This window comes from Aethalodelphis obliquidens, unplaced genomic scaffold (assembly GCF_003676395.1).
Source record: "Aethalodelphis obliquidens isolate GAN/ISIS:26980383/991018 unplaced genomic scaffold, ASM367639v1 scaffold30, whole genome shotgun sequence".
NCBI lineage: Eukaryota > Metazoa > Chordata > Mammalia > Artiodactyla > Delphinidae > Aethalodelphis > Aethalodelphis obliquidens.
Genome location: NW_020837974.1, coordinates 19,070,886 through 19,092,321, shown reverse-complemented (window position 1 = coordinate 19,092,321; position 21,436 = coordinate 19,070,886). Strand labels below are relative to the sequence as shown.

Genomic DNA, 21,436 nt, shown 5'->3' with positions numbered 1-21,436 from the left:
ATTCTTAAACTGGCTCTTAAATTGGCTGGAATCATAAAGATTTAGATTCAGTTAAAGATCTGAAAATATCTAGCTAAATATCCAAAAAATTAAAAAATTTTAGGCACCAAGTCACTCACTTTCCTATCAGAGATTTGTTTTTCAGCCTGAAATGACCGTAAGGATCATCTGATTCATGTTCTCATTGTGCAGCTGGGGAATGTGAAGCCCAGGGGGATTACATGGCCTGGCCAGGCGCCCCGGTGAGGGTGCAGAGCTAGACCTCGGTGCTGAAAGCCCAAGCCCCGGTTCAGAGTCTGTCCGTGACTAGCTAATGGCTTATCTCAGGATATAGGCAGAAGAGGCCTGGAAAGTAGCATGTGGGTTGGTTATAACACCACGATCTGCTAACGAAAAATGCTTTCACTGCTGCGGTACCCCATGTAATTTTGCCTTCCCAGTAGAAAGGGAACTGATGTCAAAGACCTGGGGTCCACCTTGCCGTGGCATTGCTCTGCCTTGACCTCGGGCATGTCACCTGCCTTTCCTGCCTTCAAAGGGCTCCATCTGTTACACTTCTAAAGTATCTCTGGAAGGCTGTATAAGAAACTGCTACTACTGGTGGTCCTGGAGAGGGGAACTGGGTGCCCGGGTAACAGGGCTGGGACAGACCTCATGTCACGTTCTTTTGCATATGGATTTTGCCCATGTAGCTGGACAGCCCATTCAAAATGGTACACAGAAACTTAAAAATAAATAATGAACAAACATATTTACCCATCTCTCCTCCCCCTCAGGTTATGTTCAAATAAATAAATAACAGGCTTCATCTGCCCCACAAGGAGACGTTCCCAGCTTCCACATTAATAGACCAGGAAGATGTGAGAAAATGGGCAGTGCGCTTTGATCAGAATAGAGGATAATTCATCCTTTTACTTATGCTGCCTTTCTAAGGGAATTTAATGTAGGATAAGTGCAGTAATCAACAGAAATATACTTTGTGCAACTCTGGAGCTCTATGGCCAAAAAAAATCATAAAGAGAGGAGTTTACTTTGACAAGTATCATTCAAGTGCCCAGTTGTAACTAACCTGTGGTTTCCATGCCCTGACTCCAAAGCATCATCAATCCTGGTTCCCCATGTACAGAAACAAGGACATTCTGCTCATTTAACATTTGAGCTGATTAATGAACATGCTGTCTACCAACATCAAACTCCTCCATGGAGAGGGCTGAGGGCTTCCTAATTTATAAAAGGCATGCCAGCTGCACGAAAAGAGACAATTCCAGGTCTAATATGAACCACGACATAAGCTATGCCATGTCAACAGTTTGGGCTGAGAAGGCCACCTGCCCTGTCTCTCTTCCCTCCAATTCTTGCCTCTTCACACGCATGGGAGCTTCTGGTGGGGCCTTTGCAAGGCTCCTCCTGTACTTTCTAGAGCGCGAGAGACTGCCGACCTCCCGTGGTCACCTATCATCTATTCCATGGCGACTCTTCGTCCCACGTGCAGAGCGTAGACAACCTCTGAGCCCTGTCTTGGGCACTTTGGTTCGAGGCTGGAAAAGGAAGCCTAAGGCATTAGGTTTTAGAAATGAGGGAGAGGCACCTTTGCCCCTGTTGCCTGGAATAGGCCCATCACCTGCCACTCATTTTCCTCCTTTACAGCTAGGCCACCACCTTCACCAGGAAGCCTCCCTTGACTACCCCTCTCCTCCTCTGGTGCCCATTCTTGGTCCTCCCATAATACCCTGTGCATATTTTGTTTAGTATGTTGTTTTTATAATTATCCATTTGTGGAGGAAGCCTCCCCCACCAGGCTATGAGCACTTTTTAAGGGAGACACTACATCTAATTTATTTTATAGCTCCAGCACTTGTACATAGTAGGTGTTTGATAAATACTTAATTTGTTTGTTTTTAATGAATTTATGTGACACCTGGGCTGTGCTTCAAAGCAGACCAAAGGAACAACAAGACAATCTGTGTGAATGACGATGGCCTACAGCATGAATGGGAGGAAGCGGGAGATACTGAGACGGATAAGGGAAATGTGATGAGATTATGAAAGGCTGAAGTCATCTAAAGCGCTTGGACTTTAGGATATTTTGTACAGCACAGAGAATATGGCCAATACTTTACAATAACTTTAAATGGAGTGTAATCTATAAAAATACTGAATCATGATGTTGTACACCTGAAACTAATATAGTATGAGTCCACTATATTTCAATTAAAAAACAAACAAACAAAAAAAAGAGCTTCGATTTTAACCCAGGCAATGGGAACTAGCCATCGTCCCTGCCAGAGCATCAGTGGTATTATGGGATGCTTCCTTATGTGGAACTATCCCTCCAGCCATCTTGGTCCCCACCCTCCAAATGCCAGTAGTGTCCCTCAGACCTTATGGCAACCAAAAAAGTCTCCACACATTTCCAAATATCCCCAGGAGTGTAATTCTGGTCCCTGTTGAGAACAACTAAGCTTAAGATTTTTTTTTTTTAGGCAGAAGGATGACAAGATCAATTTGTATTTCAGGAAAACATCTCTGGTGATCAGGTTGAAGAAAGGCTGGAAAAAAAGGAAATCAGAGGCAGGAAACGTAGCTCAAGAGGTGACTGCAACAGTCCAGATAATGAGAGGTATTCAGGTCTTGCATTAAGGCGAAGGTGGTAAAGATGGAGCAGAGGTGAGAAATTCAAGAAACAGTCACAAAGAGAATCACAGGACTTGCTAATCAAGCAGCTATGGGAGGTTGAGGATAAGACAAAAGGGAGGGCTTCCCTGGTGGCTCAGTGCTTAAGAATCTGCCTGCCAATGCAGGGGACACGGGTTCGAGCCCTGGTCCGGGAAGACCCCACATGGTGCAGAGCAACTAAGCCCGTGAGCCACAACTATTGAGCCTGCACTCTACAGCCCACGAGCCACAACTACTGAGCCTGCGTGCCACAACTACTGAAGCCCGCGCGCCTAGAGCCCGTGCTCCGCAACAAGAGAAGCCACCACAATAAGCCCACGCACCACAACGAAGAGTTGCCCCCGCTCGCTGCAACTAGAGAGTGCCCCCGTGCAGCAACGAAGACCCGACGCAGCCAAATAAATAAATATATAAATATATTAAAAAACAAAACAAACACATGCCCTTCACTCATAAAAAAAGATAACCTAACTTGCATACTAGGGTGGATAGAATCCAAGAGTCAGCACAGAAGAACCGGGTGTGCGTGCTAAAATAGACAACTACGGGAGGAAGTGTTTTGCGTCGCTGAAAATGGTTTACAAGTGTCTGAATAAACACATTAGTTAGGCGCCATGAGAAGACAGGAGGCGGCCCAAGGAATGTGATGGCGAGAATAAGGAGATGAAGGGCAGAAGCTTCGGAAACAATATTAAAAGGGCAGGCAGAGCAGAAGCCATGGCAGGAGAATGCAAAGGGGCAGAGGGGGCAGGACCGGTGGATTGGGCCTGGTCCTGATGGATGGGAGCTGCAGCAAGCATTCCTGGAATCGGAGGTGCATGCAGACTTCTGCTCCTTTGATATACGTCACTGCGGAAACTATGTGCTGTGCAAGAGAGGAGTAACCCTGTTGTCAAGTTGGCCAGAAATGTGTGTAGGAAACATAAAAGGAGGGTGACACAGATCGTCTGCACACCAGTTCTTCCTTTTGAGACATCTAGTGGCAAATAAAACAATATGGGATGGGCTTCCCTGGTGGTGCAGTGGTTAAGAATCTGCCTGCCAATGCAGAGGACATGGGTTCAAGCCCTGGTCCGGGAAGATCCCACATGCCGCGGAGCAACTAAACCTGTGTGCCGCAACTACTGAGCCCGCGCTCTAGAGTCCGTGAGCCACAACTACTGAGCCCGTGTGCCACAACTACTGAAGCCCACGTGCCTAGAGCCCGTGCTCCGCAACAAGTGAAGCCACTGCAATGAGACGCCCATGCACCGCAACGAAGAGTAGCCCCTGCTCACCGCAACTAGAGAAAGCCTGCGTGCAGCAACGAAGACCCAACGCAGCCAAAAATAAAGAAATTTAAGAAAATATATATATGGGAAATCATAGCTTCCCTGTGTGCCATGGAAACTCCCACCTTAATGTTATATGGGGGTCAGGGTATGCTCGTAAGCTGGGAACTCATAAAACTAAGGACGGAACTGCCTGACGAACAAAGCTGCTGTGCTCTGCTGGTGGGACACGGGGACCTGGACGCTCTGAACGTACCCTGGAGTAGACATTTGATTGTTTCCTAGAGCCCATCCTTCCTGAGTCCTCCTAAGGACCTATCCTGGTCTCAATGGAGCCTATGAGCTGGAGGTAGGACCACAGCCCATGCTCTGGGGTGAGCTGTGATTAGCTTATGCCAACCAGCACGTCCTGTCTCCTCGCCCAACCTCATCCCTCCCCGCAGTAACTGGTTGTGGGTTGTGGGAGGAGTCTGTTCAGTAATGGAGAATGTGACTCAACACAGATCAATGCAATGGGAAGGGATTTCTACCTGCCAAACGTATGGAAAAAAGAAGTCTTCTCACTCCATTAAGAAAAACTACTGGAAGAGATGCTCTCTATTCCTGCTGGACGTGCACAAGGAAGTAGGTAGCCCATGGGAGCCGCTGGTAGCCAGCTTGCAACCACGAGGGATAAGGCAGACACTGAAGAAGGCCGAGGGGAGAGAAGGAGAGAAGGAAAGAAACTGGGGTCCTGGTTTACATCACCGAAAGCCTAGCCCAAGCCTTACCTGGAGTCCATCCTGACTACTGGACTTTTCAGTTAGTACGCCAATAAACTCTACTTTCTCAGTCACTTTAAGAGAGGCTTGCAGCTTTCTGCCATCAGAGGATTCCTAACTGATGTGTCCATTCTCTTATGATGACACATCTCTAAAAGCACCTGGAGAGAATTCAGTGTGAATATGGCTTTCAGCTCAGGGATGTCTTAAGCACAAAAGAATGCTATGATAAGGCCGGTGTCGTGAACGTGAATGGCGATACAAGGTACAGGTCTGCAGGCAAATCTGCTGACGCTGCTTGGGAAAAATCGACTGACAGAGGGAGAAGAGCCTCTCAGAGACGAGGCGAGAACCACGGCTCCAAGTCCACCCGGTACTCACGTGTCTCCTCTCGGCATCGGTGCCATGCTGCCCCTGGAAGCAGGCCACCAGGCGCTTGTGGGAATGGTGACACATGGAGCGCACTGTGTCCAAGCGCCGCTCAATCTGACAACACAAAGACAGACGAGCCGTTGGCAAGGCTCAAGACCAACTCAGCCTCTTCCTCCTGCGGTGTTTGCATGTAGGCAGGAAAAAGCATCCTGCCGTTGAATTTTTCACTTGGATGGAAATGGAAATGGTTCCCATGCAGCTACACCAGGGCTTCTCACTATTGATAAGTGGGCTGGAGAATTCTGGGCTGTGGGCAGCTGTCCCGTGCATCATCAGTAGGTTTACCATCATTTCTGGTCTCCACCCACTAGATGCCAGTAGCACCCAACTCCCCTCTTCGTGACAACCAAGACTGCCCCCAAACATTGTCAAATATCCCCCCAGAGGGCAAAATCACCCCTAGTTGAGAAACACTGAGTTTTCAGATCCCTTAAAGGCTGAATTTATGTCCAGGGGTAGGGGACAGTCCTGACTAGAACGTGCTATCAGATAAGTGGTGACAAACTCACACACTACAGCACCAGCAAAGTCCCAGGTCCAACCAGCAGAACTGCAGATGAACAGCCTAAGCCCAGCCTCAGGCCCAAGGCCAAGTGGGAAAGCCACAGGGACATTCAGCTCTCTCCTGCACATGGCAGTGGAGCCCTCCACACACGGTACAACAGACAGAATCAAAAAAAATGGTCCACGACTAAAACTCAAGATCAATGTTTTCAAAATTATTCCTTATTGGGCTTGGGGTGGTTTTTTTTTTTTTTTTTTTTTTTTTTTTTTAATAATAAACCTCTAAAGCAGAATGGACAGCCAGCAGTAAGAAACACTGACTTAGGGGGCCCACACATCACGATTAGCTTCTCAAAATATTATTGCTGGGATATGGCTGTTTATGGCAAAGAGAGCTGCTTTTTACAGGAAGGAATGCCAAAAATGTGTATTCTGATGACTCATTAAGAATGAGGGCAGGCCCTTAGGGATGCTTTCTATTTTAAAGAAAAATCAACAAGTTCAAAGCAGAATACATTTTTACCCCCAAACATTTTACCCAATGAGATGGCTTTGTGCCTCTTTCTCAAGCAGCCCTTCTTCAGATCCAACCAAGGCCCCATCCCAGGACCCCGATCTGCAGCCACATTTATTTAGGGCCAGATGCCACATTACTTGCCCCAAATCTTATAATGACCCGATTCTAAGACATTGGAAAACTAATACACATTCTTCATTTGCCACAAAAGCGGGGGGGAGGGGAGAAAACCCCCAAAACTCCATTTCACTTGATTCCAATTTCCACTAGAATGTAAAGTCCGAAGGGATGGGGCCTTGGTCTGTTTTGTTCACAGATTTATCCCAAGTGCCTAGATCACTGCCTGGCCCAAATGGAAGGTAATATTTGTTGAAAGAACAAGTATATATATTGTATATATCCCGTACAAGGTATTAGAAAAACAACAGTAAGTAAATTGTGGTTCCCACCCTCCTGGGATTCACAGCCTCCTGGGTAAACTCCATACAAACAAGATAAAAAGGCAGCCTCTTGAACTGCTCTACCAGAGATCTAAGAAAAGAGGCAGGAGAAAGAGCAAATTAAGGGAAGTCTCACATCAGAAACAAAGTAATCTCTGTGGGGGCTTCCCTGGCGGCGCAGTGATTGAGAGTCTGCCTGCCGATGCAGGGGACGCGGGTTTGTGCCCCGGTCCGGGAGGATCCCACATGCCACGGAGCAGCTGGGCCCGTGGGCCACGGCCGCTGAGCCTGCGCGTCCGGAGCCTGTGCTCCGCAACGGGAGAGGCCACAGCGGTGAGGGGCCCGCGTACCGCAAAAAAAAAAAAAAAAAAAAAAGCTCTGTGGCTTGTGACAGGGGTAGTCATACCAACAAATCACTAATATAATATTTAGCCCTCACTACGTGACGGGCCCCACTCCCAGTGCTAACCATGTTTAACCCATGAATCCCTCCTAACAAACCCATGCGGGGATACAGTGATTACCCTCCTTTTAGAGAAGTGGAAACTGAGGCAGAGGGAGGTTAAGTGAATTCCCGAGGCCACCGAGCTAGTCAGGGGCAGACCTGGGATGGGAATCCAGGTGGCTGGTCACCAGACCCAGCACTCAGCACTTTGAACCATTACATGCCTCCTTTATGGTTAAAAAAAAAACCAAACAGAAATCAGAGCAGGAAAACAATTGCCGCAGACGTGGAGTATCTGTGTTATAAAATAAGGAGTTCCTATATCCTGTGACAAACCATAATGGAAAAGAATATGAAAAAGAATGTACATATGTGTATAACTGAATCACTTTGTTGTACAGCAGAAATTAACACAGCATTGTAAATCAACTATACTTCAATAAAATAAATTTTTTAAAAAAAGGGAGTTCCTAGAAACTAGCAAACTCCTCAGGCCCCAGCGGACGTTTGGGCAAAGGGACAAGCACAGACAGTCACTGTCTGAGTCCCGTGCGATCTCTGCCATCCTCCACCTGCCTGCAAGGCCTCTGGCCTCCTTGCAGGGCTTAAAGGATGAAATGGAATGACGTATATTACTGACGTGGGATGTAGGTGGGAGAATGCTGACAGGAAAACCTAGTGTAACCAAACAATATTTCTAAAATTCTGAAAATGGATTTGAAATATCTGATAAAAACCAGTGAGGAAATAGTGTTAAGAATCTGATTCTTAAACTATAATATTGTATATCAACTATGCCTTAATAAAAAATTTTTTTAAAGATTATGATTCCTTAATAAATCTTTTCTTGAAAAAACCCGTCTCATCCTTGATAAAAACTTCTAGTCCTCAAAAGTAGAAAAAAAAAGTGCTCTTAAAATCTTCTACCTGCAAAAGACTGCCATAATTTAGAAGGCTGTTTTGGCATGGTGGGGCAGAAATAGCTTTTTTTAAAATTATGCAGCTCCTTCTCTGCATGGGAAGAGACAGAAAGCCACCTGGGAGCAGATCTCTGGTCTCCAGGGGCTCGCTGGAGTGCACCAGAGGCAGGTGATGGAAATGAGAGGCAAGGAGAAGGTGCAGAAGGGGTCCTGTCCTTCACAAAGTATTCGGTGTGGGTGGGGACGGAGTGGGGTTGGCTAAAGTGATGTGTATAAAGGGTCCAGGCCCTCCTGGGAGAAACTCCCAGCCCCAAAGTTAGGGAAACCTGTTGAGAAATGGCGTGAGTGGCCCTGGCTAAGGTCCCCAGCAGGAAACGCCCCTCCCTATGGAAAGGAAAGTCTGGCCCATTGGTGTGAGGCCACACTAGGGCCCCTAGGGGGTTCTGAGATCTGGTCACTGTCACTGAGACTCTGAGTCCTTCAGGACCCAACTTAGGTCACTTTTAGGGAAGAAGCATAAAAGGGAGCAAAAAACCTGAAATCTAGGTTGGAACCAGTGGGGCCACTGCCGCAGCTGGCAGAGCCTGTCCCATCAAGGTCGCCAGCGCAGCAGCCTGCCCAGGACGCATGACCAGGCCACAGTGCCAGTGGGCCGGCCGGGCCAGCCAGGCTCCTCCCCTGTGCTCACCCCAACACCTGGCACTTGAACGCAGGACTAGCTCCATCTGAACTTCATAACATGACACCCAAGTTTCAGATCCCCTTTTGATCACCGCACAACTCAACTGCTCTTCTTTCTTGCTCAAAACCATGCTAATCACACTAATTCTGTTTCAGGCAAAACCCAAAAAAAAAGCAAAGAACCATAAGCTTCAGTTCCTCCTATGGGTTTTTGTTGCTGTTGTTGTTTAAACAGAGCACTTTTAAAAGTCTTTCTTTTGTTACCTGTAACAGATCTTCACTGAGGACTTCTGTTTTCTCGGCTCTGTGGGAAAAATGAAAAGTTCAAAATCAGACATTCAGAAATAAAAAGCAACTCATGAAATCGAGTAATTATTGTCCTGGAGTTTAAAACAAAACAGACAGAAATGAATGATCACAAGGGGACAAATTTTACCAATTTTTATATCAGAGGGCAACTTAAGAAAAAACCAAAGAAAAAAAACAAATGAGGGGCTTCCCTGGTAGCACAGTGGTTAAGAATCCACCTGCCAATGCAGGAGACACAGGTTTGAGCCCTGGTCTGGGAAGATCCCACATGCCACAGAGCAACTAAGCCCGTGTGCCACAACTACTGAGCCTGTGCACTGCAACTACTGAAGCCCATGTGCCCTAGAGCCCATGCTGTGCAACAAGAGAAGGCCGCACACCACAGTGAAGAGTAGCCCCCGCTCTCCGCAACTAGAGAAAGCTGTGTGCAGCAACAAAGACCCAACACAGCCAAAAATAAATAAATTTATTAAAAAAAAACAAAAGAAAGTTTGCAGAGAATAGCACCCCAAAACAAGAACAAATGATTGAGACCAGTGGTTCTCAAACTTGGGCATGCACAGACCCACCAGGGAGTTGGGGGAGGATGTGCTGTCTTAAAATGCCATTTTCCTGGTCTCACCTCAAGAGTTTCTAATTCCATAGGTCTGGAGTGAGACCCTGCATTTTTTTTGAATTTTATTAATTTTTTTATACAGCAGGTTCTTATTAGTCATCAATTTTATACACATCAACATATACACATCAATCCCAATCTCCCAATTCATCACACCACCACCCCCACCTCCCGCCGCTTTCCCCCTTGGTGTCCATACGTTTGTTCTCTACATCTGCATCTCTATTTCTGCCCTGCAAACCAGTTGATCTGTACCATTTTTCTAGGTTCCACATATATGCGTTAATATATGATATTTATTTTTCTCTTTCTGACTTCATTCTGTATGACAGTCTCTAGATCCATCCACGTCTCTACAAATGACCCAATTTCATTCCTTTTTATGGCTGAGTAATATTCCATCGTATATATGTGCCACATCTTCTTTATCCATTTGTCTGTTGATGGGCATTTAGGTTGCGTCCATGACATGGCTATTGTAAATAGTGCTGCAGTGAACATTGGAGTGCATGTGTCTTTCTGAATTATAGTTTTCTCTGGGTATATGCCCAGTAGTGGGATTGCTGGGTCATATGGTAGTTCTATTTTTAGTTTTTTAAGGAACCTCCATACTGTTCTCCATAGTGGCTGTATCAATTTACATTCCCACCAACAGTGCAAGAGGGTCCCCTTTCTCCACACCCTTTCCAGCATTTGTTGTTTGTAGATTTTCTGATGATGCCCATTCTAACTGGTGTGAGGTGGTACCTCATTGTAGTTTTGATTTGCATTTCTCTAATGATTAGTGATGTTGAGCAGCTTTTCATGTGCTTCTTGGCCATCTGTATGTCTTCTTTGGAGAAATGTCTGTTTAGGTCTTCTGCCCATTTTTGGATTGGGTTGTTTGTTTTTTTAATATTGAGCTGCATGAGCTGTTTATATATTTTGGAGATCAATCCTTTGTCCGTTGATTTGTTTGCAAATATTTTCTCCTATTCTGAGGGTTGTCTTTTCATTTTGTTTATGGTTTCCTTTGCTGTGCAAAAGCTTTTAAGTTTTATTAGGTCCCATTTGTTTATTTTTGTTTTTATTTCCATTACTCTAGGAGGTGGATCAAAAAAGATCTTGCTTTGATTAATGTCAAAGAGTGTTCTTCCTACATTTTCCTCTAAGAGTTTTATAGCGACCGGTCTTACATTTAGGTCTCTAATCCATTTTCAGTTTATTTTTGTGTATGGTGTTAGGGAGTGTTCTAATTTCATTCTTTTACATGCAGCTGCCCAGTTTTCCCAACACCACTTATTGAAGAGTCTGTCTTTTCCCATTGTATATCCTTGCCTCTTTTGTCATAGACTAGTTGACCATAGGTGTGTGAGACCCTGCATTTTTAACAAGCCCCTCCCTGCCCAGAATTCCATGGCAGGAGGCCTGTAGACCACACTTTGAGAAAAGACTGCTCTAGAGAAAATTAAACTTCAGTTCTTCAAATGACCATTTCTGAGTTTCACAGCAAACAAGTCTGTCACAAATCCAGAAACGTTATGCAATGAGTAACAACAATTGAGTCTTCCTTCCTTCAGCTATCTCATCTTTATTTTCAAAAGAAACAAAGTGGGGCTTCCCTGGTGGCGCAGTGGTTGAGAGTCCGCCTGCCGATGCAGGGGACACGGGTTCGTGCCCCGGTCCGGGAAGATCCCACATGCCGTGGAGCGGCTGGGCCCGTGAGCCATGGCCGCTGAGCCTGCGTGTCCAGAGACTTTGCTCTACAACGGGAGAGGCCACAACAGTGAGAGGCCCGCATACCGCAAAAAACAAAACAAACAAACAAGAAAAACCAAAGTATTTTCACAACTTTCCCTTATCTATGCTTCAGAACTCCTGTGGACTTCAAGGACCTTTCTAGAAGATCCATGTGGCAGCCAACAATCTATTTTTAGTTTTTAGTTCTATTTTCAGTTTTTTAAGGAACCTCCATACTGTTCTCCATAGTGGCGGTATCAATTTACATTCCCACCAACAGTGCAAGAGGGTTCCCTTTTCTCCACACCCTCTCCAGCATTTGTTGTTTGTAGATTTTCTGACGATGCCCATTCTAACTGGTGTGAGGTGGGGCAGGGACTGGTGTGATTTTCTGATGATGCCCATTCCAACTGGCAGAGCATTCTGAGCTGTTGGAGCCTCAGCTGCCAGATCATGATCATTTTTTACAAAGACTTTTTCTCCACAGTCCAAAAAGGCAGCATTGTTGCCACACAATGTTATACCCAGAATCACTACAAAGTGACATTTTGGATTTCTGGCTCAAATAGTGATTTAAACCAAGTCATTTAACATTCCCTACCAAATTCCCATTGAAACGAACCAGGAAATTTTTAAAGGAAAAAGAAAAAAACTGTTTCAGTTCTGATCATTGAAGGAGGGGGGAAGGAAGAGCATCAGCGAACCAGGAAATTTGAAGCCTTTTTATCAGATACACTGCGCCATGGAAGGCTGCATGATCTTGCCCATGAACCAACGCAAGAGAAGGAAAAGCCATGTGGCCCAAAAATGGTGGGATCCCCTAGAATGACCTCAAAACACTGCTAGGCTCAGAGCAGCACGAGACGCAACAAGTATGGTGGCCCACACCCCCAGCCCACACTTGAGTGATGGCACGTCAAGTTAAGCCCAGGCGTTGGCACAGAGAATTCCAATACTGGTCGTCATAGCAGTGCCCCAGTTAACTTGGAGATGCCTACAGGAGTGGCTCACTCATTGGTTTCTGCAGGAAACTGGAACTCTGACCTGACTCAAATACCTCCCAGGTCCAGAGGAGCCCAGCCTGGAGATGAGATCGAGGTCCCAGCTTCCAGAAGAGGTCAACTCTCAACTCTATGAAAAAGTTCTGCAAGCAGCAAGCCAATATGCCATCCCAGCCCTCGCTTGGCACACGTGGTGCCAGGCACTGCTGAAGCACCAAACCCAGGTAGTCACGCCAGTTAGGGAAGTGGAGCAGGGCCCCAGCTGACTATAAGCTCAAGCAAGCAGCCTCAGAAAGAAGTCTGGCAGTTGGCCCAGCAGGGACAGAGCTGGCAAGAGACCGCCATAGCTTCACCACTACCCCCTCTCGATCAACAGCCTTGCCACTCTTCAAGCAAAGTACCACCACTGGACTATGTAATCTTCACCTTGTCTTCACTGGCCAGAACCCAAAGGTCTGGATAGGGCCCTGGGCACCTCTGACAGCACTCTGAAATCTCCTTCTGTAGGTATAAGTATACACAGAGAAGAGTACCAAGGCCTATTAAAATATTCACAAGTTCAAAAGAATAGATTCAGAGCAAATACGTCCTCTTTTGAAACAAAATTTTTAAAATAGAAGAGGAAAACTTAGTTTCAAAATCCCAATGTGGTACAGATGGCCAGTGGGCACATGAAAAGATGCTCAACATTGCTAACTGTTAGAGAAATGCAAATCAAAACTACAATGAGGTACCACCACACTGGTCAGAATGGCTATCATTAAAAAGTCTACAAATAACAAATGCTGGAGAGGGTGTGGAGAAAAGGGGCCCCTCCTACACTGTTGGTGGGAATGTAAGTTTCCACTATGGAAAACAGTACGGAGGTTCCTTAAAAACTAAAAATAGAGTTATCGTATGATCCAGCAATCCCACTCCTGGGCATATATTCCAGACAAAATTATAATTCAAAAAGATATATGTATCCCAATATTCACTGCAGCACTATTTACAATAGGCAAGACATGGAAGCAACATAAGTGTTCATCAACAAATGAATAAAGAAGATGTGGTATATATAAACAATGGAATATTACTCAGCCATACAAAAGAATACAGTAATGTCACTTGCAGCAACCTGGATGGACCTAGAGATTACCATACTAAGTGAAGAAAGTCAGACGGAGAAGGACAAATATCATATGATATCACCTATATGTGGAATCTAGAATATGATTCAAATGAACTTACTTACAAAACAGAAACAGATTCACAGACATAGAAAACAAACTTATGGTTACCACAGGGGAAGAGGGAAGAAGGAATAAATTAGTAGGAGTTTGGGATTAACAGGGACAAACTACTATATATAAAATAGATAAACAACAAGGTCCTACTGTATAGCACAGGAAACTATATTCAATATCTTATAATAAACCATAATGAAAAAGGATATATATATGTGTATGTGTAACTGAATCACTTTGCTATAAATCAGAAATTAACACAACACTGTAAACCAACTATACTTCAATTAAAAATTAATTAATTAATTAATAAGATAAAATAAAATCCCAATGAGGGTGCTTAGCAGGTATGACTTAGTAACAGCTCAGTGGTCCAGGAGGACCAACTCTGTGCATCTCATCCCAGCTCCTTGTTCAGTGACCTCACACTGGTAACATGAAATGAAAAAAATCTAATACAATGCAAACAAATGCAAGTAATACAAATCAGGGGTTTTTTTTTTGAGAGTCAGTTATATGAGCATAGCACTGAGACAGCCACAAAGAAAACAAAGCCAATATAAAAAGAAAGCAAGAATTAACTTTGGAAAAATCAAAAAGTCCATAGGCACTACTATGCTCAGCTGCAAATAAAAACTGCAATGAGGTACAGTTTTATTTGCCAATTATACATCAGTAAAGCTGGGGGGAAAATAACCTTCCTGATTATAGGCAATTTTAAATAATTTCAGTGAAGTAAGTCAGAGAAAGACAAATATCAAGAAAGATTATTTTCTCCCCAGCTTTACTGAAGTAGAATTGACAAATAAAACTGTATATATTTGGGCTTCCCTGGTGGCACAGTGGTTGAGAGTCCGCCTGCCGATACAGGGGACATGGGTTCGTGCCCTGGTCCGGGAAGATCCCACATGCCGCGGAGCGGCTGGGCCCGTGAGCCATGGCCGCTGAACCTGCGCGTCCGGAGCCTGTGCACCGCAACAGGAGAGGCCACAACAGTAAGAGGCCCGCGTACCACAAAAAAAACAAACAAACAAACAAAAAAAACTGTATACTTTAAATATATACAGTTTTTTTTGTTTGTTGGCCACCTAGTCAAGCTGTATGCGGACCTCTCACTGTTGTGGCCTCTCCCGTTGCGGAGCACAGGCTCCGGACGCGCAGGCTCAGCGGCCATGGCTCACGCGCCTAGCTGCTCCGCGGCATGTGGGATCTTCCCGGACCGGGGCACGAACCCGTGTCCCCTGCATTGGCAGGCGGACTCTCAACCACTGCGCCACCAGGGAAGCCCCGTCCATTACCTTTTTTGTTATAGTTGTGAGAATGCTTAAGATCTACTCTCTTAACAGATGTCAGGTATGTATTATTAACTATAGTCACCATGCTGTACATTAGATCCCCAGAATTTATTCATCTTATAACTGAAGGCTTATACCCTTTGACTAGCATCTCCCCATTTCCCTGACTCCCCAGTCCCTGGTAACCACCATTCTACTCTGCTTCCATGAGTTTGACTTTTTTTTTTTTTTTTTTTTTTAAGATTTCACATATAAGTGAGATCATATAGTATTTGTCTTTCTCTGTCTGGTTTATTTCACTTAGCATAATGTCCTTCATAATGTCATCCATGTGTTGCAAATGGCAGGATTTCCTGATTTCCTTCTTTCTCACGGCTGAATAATGTTCCTGTGTGTGTGTGTGTGTGTGTGTGTATACAACTTCTTTATCTATCCATCCATCGTTGACAGACACTTAGGTTGTTTCTGTATCTTAGCTACCGTGACTATGCTACAACGACCATGGGAGCCCAGATATCTCTTTGAAATACTGATTTCACTTCCTTTGGATATATACCCAGAAGTGGGATTGCTGGATTTTTTGAGGAACCTCCATACTGTTTTCCTTAATGGCTGTACCAATTTACACCACCAACAATGCAAAAGGGTTCCAATTACCTGTTGGCCATATGGAAAAGTGTTTTCACTGGATAAATGTCTATTTAGGTCCTTTGACCATTTTTTAATCAGGTTATTTGGTTTTTTTGCTATTGCATTATATGAGTTTACTATTGAATTATATATATATATTTTGGATATTAACCCCTTAGATATATGGTTTGCAAACGTTTTCTGCCATTCCAATAGATGCCTTTTCATTTTGTAGACTGTTTCCTTAGCTGTGCTGAAGCTTTTTAGTTTGATATAGCCCCATTTGTTTATTTTGCTTTTGTTGTCAGTGCTTTGAGTGTCATATATATGAAACTATTGCCAAGACCAATATCAACGAGTTTTTCCCCTATTTTCTTCTAGGACCTTTATGGTTTCAGGTCTTATATTTAAGTCTTTAATCCATTTCAAGTTAACTTTTGTGAGCGGTATAAGGTAGAGTCCAGTTTCATTCTTTTGCATATGTATATCGATTTTTTCCAACACCATTTCAAATAGACTATCCTTTCCCTATTGTGTATTCCTGACGCCCTTGTCGAAGATTAATTGACCATATATGTGTGGGTTTATTTCTGGGCTCTCTATTCTGTTTCATTGGCCTATGTGTCTGTTTTTATCCCAGTGCCATACTGCTTTGATTACTGTAGCTTCATAATATAGTTTGAAATCAGGACGTGTGATGCCTTCAGCTTTGTTCTTACTCAGTATTGCTTTAGCTATTTAGGGGTCTTTTGTGGTCCCATATGAATTTGAGGAGTCTTTTTTCTATTTCTGTGAAAAATGCCATTGGAATTTTGATGTGACTATACTGAATCTATAGATTGAGTAGTATGGACAGTTTAACAATACTAATTCTTCCAATCCATGAATATGGGATATCTAGGAAAGATTACTTTTAAGTTACAAATCACGATTGTGGAATGTAATATACAAATTGGGGTAGCTCCTTCACACAAAAATTCCCCCAATGGCCTGTGTTATCCCCATCTTAATTTTAGGGAACCATCAATGTCCCCACCTCCCCCAATATGCGGTCCAAATGACCTGACTTCCCTCATCACTGTGACTCATCCAGGGCTCAGCCCTTTCTATGCTGAAGTGTTTTGGAACATTCATCTTTACCAGAGATGTGGAATTTTTACCTAAGGAAAGTTCGGCAATTAGCATTCAGGATACCAGCCAAGGTCCCCATTTAAAAGCCATTTACCTAAGCCAAAGAAACTTGGTTTTACTGAGATTGAACTTATCAAGACAAAGTGATCCAATCATAAAAACAATACTTACTAAACTGGATTGTTTTCAATCAAACATTTTGCTACACAGACCTAAACTTTTTGCATATGTTTTTTTTTCTCTGCTTTGTCAGAGCTTTCTTTGTGTCCAATGTTCCATGCTTGAAAACACACTTGATGTTTCCTGTCTGTAACTGGAAAAACAATACAAAGCAGGAAGGCACTTCCCACTCGCCATTTTACTCTGGGGGTTGTTTTTTCCTATGCAAGTTGCTGTGCAATTTCACTAGTCATTCAAGCAAGGCTTACATCAGGCAGGATTTTTAATTTATTTATCACTTTCTGGTAAAGCGTAAGATTTTTTCCTCCTAATTCCCAAAGCCTAAAAGCAGCAGTGCTGTGCGGGTCATGATGTGTTCATCTTTTCCAGAAATGCTCAAATGAGGAGACAGGATCAAAGGAAAATTTCCAATTGGGGCTGATAATTTCCATCTCTAAACGTGCACTGATTTCTGGAGGAGTTTCTGCCATCACGACACTCAATGCCAGACGCCACTATCGTGAACTGCCATTCTGCTTCCCAGGGCACAGACATCTGTTTAAACCATGTACCGTGGGAGCCATGGAAATAAACGCTCAAGTCCACATCTTCAATGCACTCTGTGGTCTTCCAAGCACTGAGTATTACTGACCTCATCCCTGCTCAACAGAGCTCCCTGGGGGCAGGGACCAGGTCTATCTTAGCATCACCCCTCCGCCAGTACCTAGCTTAGCCCCTGCCTGCCACACAGTAGGCGCTTAGTAAATATACACTGAATGAACGAATGACAAAGTAAATGGCTGTCACTATGACAGAGAAAGGTTTGAGAAAAAGAATTTTCTAGATTTCAAAAGAGATAGCAAGGAAAAAACTCAGTAACACTAAGGCAGAAAAGCAGCCATACAATATAAATACAGATTTGCCTTCCACCGTAAAATCCACGATGACTACAATTAAAACGTGATATTGTCTTCCAAAATTCATCTTTCTTTCATGAAAAGAAACACAGAAAGTAAACCATCTCTATGACCAGGGGTCAGTAAACTATGGCCTGCTGGTCAAATCCAGTTCACTGCCTATTTTTGTTTAGCCAGCAAGCTAAGAGAGTTTTATTTTTAAATGGTTGAAAGAAATCCAAATAGATAAATAATATTTTGTCACATGTAAAAATTACATGAAATTCAGGTTTCAGTGTGCACAAGTCCAGTTTTCTCAGGGCCCGGCCAGGCTGACTTGTTGATGTATTATCTATGGCTGTTTTCACTACAGCAGAGAAGTTGAATTGTCGCAACAGAGACCGTGTGGTCTGCAGAGCTCAAAATACCAGCTGCTCGTTTACAGGAAAAGTTTGACCACCCGGGGGTCTGTAGCAGTGATGCTCACAGCATGTGGTGCAAACCAGGCCAGCAGGCTTTTGAGAATCACTCTGAGAACTGGTGTGTGAGGCTGGTCTGGAGGTGTATTTTCTCTGCCTCGTGTTTGAGAAGCAGCTGCTAAAATGAATGGGGGTGGCTGGCTCGGCCAGTATTGTTCAAACGTGGAGGCAGAGCCCAGCGCTGGTGACGCTGGTGACAGAGAAAAGTCAGAAATTATGTTTCTGTTCCGCCTACCCGCTTCCACCCACCCACGTCCCCCCCTCCAAACACATATTATAACGATTGTTTTCTTCCTGATTCCTACTTATAAACATATTTCAGGACAGGATGTAAATAAATACAATTGTCTGTGTCAGACATCACACACTTTTTCTGGAAAGACTAAATAATAAATATTTTAGGCTTGCAGGCCATATGGTCTCTGCTGCAATTACTCAGCTGTGCCATGTAGCACAAAAGCAGCCAGGGACAACATAAAAATGAATGAACCTGGGTGGGTTCCAATAAACCTTATTTATGGACACTGAAATTCGAATTCACATGATTTTCATATGTCAGGAAATATTATTCTTCTTTTGATTTCTTTTCAACCATTTAAAAATGCAAAAACCATTCTGAGCCTACTGCAGCTGGATTTGGTCCACAGGTTATAGTTTGCTGACCTCTGATCCATGTACAAGTGAAATACGGTTTCCCATGAAACTCCAATCCTTTTTAATCACTTACAAATTCTTCTGACTTTGAAGGGGGATTTCTGCACTTTCCCAACATATATTTCAGACACTGGCTTTTTAGGACTCCATCAGATTATTCCTCTTCAATCCCTTCAGCCACTCTGGGGGCTCATCTTTCTACCCCTCAGTACACTCTCTACCCAGGGATGCAAATTAGTGGTCCAGAAGCCAGTACTATCATCCAATATCGAGGGCTTCCAATGCCTCCAAGATCCAGTGCTGCTGTTTTTTAATTTACAAATTCACACAAGAGATCATAGTTCTGTTGGTTTTTCACTTATACATTCGCTTTGATATACCAATTAAAGTGAAAAAAAAAAAGAAATGGGACTTGGAGAGAATTTTTAATAAACTGATTTTAAATTCTGGTTATCTGCAAATACCTAAATGCATCTTCGATGAGTAAGATAAACTCTGATTAATCTTTTGAGGATTCTCAGTATGGTACATGGGGCAACAACACTGCATGGCACTGCATGCACCGCAATTTGCATTCTCAGAGAAATTACAGCGGCCAGACCCACCGCTAAGTGGTCTATTTCATTCCGCTGGGAATGAGATTTTGTGCAACACTGTCATCTCCTGTTACAAGTGTTTACAAAATCCCCTTGAGCCTTTGCTCGGGAGTTTGGATTCACTCATCTGATTTCACAGTGAGCCAGGGGACTACTGAGTGAGTTTTTCCTGTTTTATCTCATTAGATTAGCTGTCTTCTTAAGTTTCTGGGAAGGAATTGCAAATCTACTTAATTGGATTTTAAAAATAAAGGACCCTCTGACACTTTATAAATGAATCGATTTGCTACACATTCCACAAAGTAATTTAAAAAGCCTTAAAAGAGCATTTACAGAACTCTAAAGGGATAGTGTGGGAAAAAAAAAATCTCCATACATAACACTGAAAAGAAATAGGACATTTATCAGAGGGAAAATGATCAAGTAGAAAGAATTTTGGTAATAGTATGGGCGACATATGTCTCATAGTTCTATACCTTATTTCCCCAAATGATGGAATTTTACCCATGTATTTACAGCTGCTCTAAGTAATATTTATTTTTTACTTTAAATAACAATAACAAACCCTATCAATCTTAACTGAATCTCCATAATATTATTTGAATTCCAATCAATGACTAAGATGAACTGTTATATTTTAAAATAAATTGAATTGAGTTTATCGTTTTCCTACACCCATAAGCTTATCCCACAGCTTTTTGTTGGGTCAGTTGGCTTTCCTCCCCTCCGGCACATGGAATGGAATCTATTTGCTATCCCTGCTGTAACCCTGTGCTAAGTCTAAAAGCTCCACTGAGGACTCCTGCTTATGGCAAAGTCAGAAAGAAAGTTCACGGCCACCAGCACATTGTGCGACTCCCCTCAGCGGTCAGACGTCCCAGTCCCTCCCTCCCAGGCCTGCTCAAGTCATTTACAGTACTTGCTCGCGCCTGCAGGCAGCTAAGTTTGACATCTCAAAGCTTTCTCAAACAGGCAAAAATAGTGAGAAATAATTCGCAAAGCACTGCAATGCGGACAGTGCATGTGGAGCTGAGACCTCCAGGGGGTGGGGGGTGTCCTGTTCACCGCCAGGCGAGGCCAAAGGCCAGCAGGAGCTGAGAAGCCACGCAAAAAAGCTAAATTGAGAGTGCCAAAGGCAAAGCCACACAAAGTCAAGGGCTCGGATCTGACTCAGGGCCGGGGCTGCTGGCAGGGAGGCACTCCACATCTGAAGACAGGTTGTGCAGGCTTCCTTCCAAAGGCTTCTTCCTACGTCAGCACATTTGGACTTTGAAAAGCATGTTCCCATAGAAAGCAGGTTATAAATGATCATTACGTTCTCAGTCCCGCTTAGAGGGACTCACTTCACTTACAGCTAAACTAAATGACAGCCCTCGTGGGTAGCCGTCAGCTGAACCCAGGGAACAGTAGTAAAAAACTAGGAGATAACAGTGGTTCTCAACCATGGCTACACATTACAATCCTGGGGGCTTTCAAAATAATGCAGGTGATTCCGTCTATACGAAATGACCAGAAAAAGCACATCTGTGGAGGCAGAAAGAAGACTAGTAGTCAGCCAAGAGTAAGGGTGAGAACAGGGATTAGCCATAAAGGGGTACGAGAGGGATCTCATGGGGTGATGCCACTGTTCTAAAATCAGACGGTGGTGATGGTTACCCGACTCTGTAAATTGGCTAAAAAAATCATTAAACTGTACACTTAAAATGGGTGAATTTTATGACATATAAAGTTGTTAACAACTCAGTGAAGTTGTTAAAAAAAAAGAATAACGGCTGGACCCCAACCGAGAATGGCTGAATCAGAACTTTTGGGGGTGGGACCTGGCTTTTTTTTTTTTTTTAAAGCTCCCCAGGCCACTCCAAAGTGCAGCCAGGGCTGAGAACCCCTGCATTAGAGGGTCAGAGTACCAGTAGCTGTAGGTGGCAGGGTAAGTACCAGGACACGGTAGAGAGAGGGTCCAGCAGTAAATGGTAGGCAGTAGAGAGAGCTTGCAGTGTCACTGGATAACAGGCCAGAGAGGCCCTCCTTCTAGGTCAAGACCGCCCAGGATGTGGCCTGATAGGCATGACTCACAAGTG

General features: G+C 43.9%; 1 protein-coding gene across 14 annotated transcripts in view; it reads right to left on the bottom strand.

Annotated features, from left to right (window-relative positions):
* Positions 1–21,436, bottom strand: part of ARHGAP17 (Rho GTPase activating protein 17) — an 89,111-nt gene that overhangs the window by 44,541 nt on the left and 23,134 nt on the right. For 13 of the 14 annotated variants that reach the window (XR_003437082.1, XR_003437083.1, XR_003437079.1 and 10 more), the window contains exons 2-3: positions 8,912–8,951; positions 5,090–5,194 (exon numbers count right to left, since the gene is read on the bottom strand). Coding sequence is in view for 8 of the 14 variants with exons in the window: in XM_027126594.1 (XP_026982395.1) it covers positions 5,090–5,194; positions 8,912–8,951 (145 nt within the window). In the remaining 6 variants the exon portion in view is untranslated. Of the gene's footprint in view, positions 1–5,085; positions 5,198–8,911; positions 8,952–21,436 lie in introns of those variants that run through there. The other variant, XM_027126595.1, reaches the window with a different exon arrangement.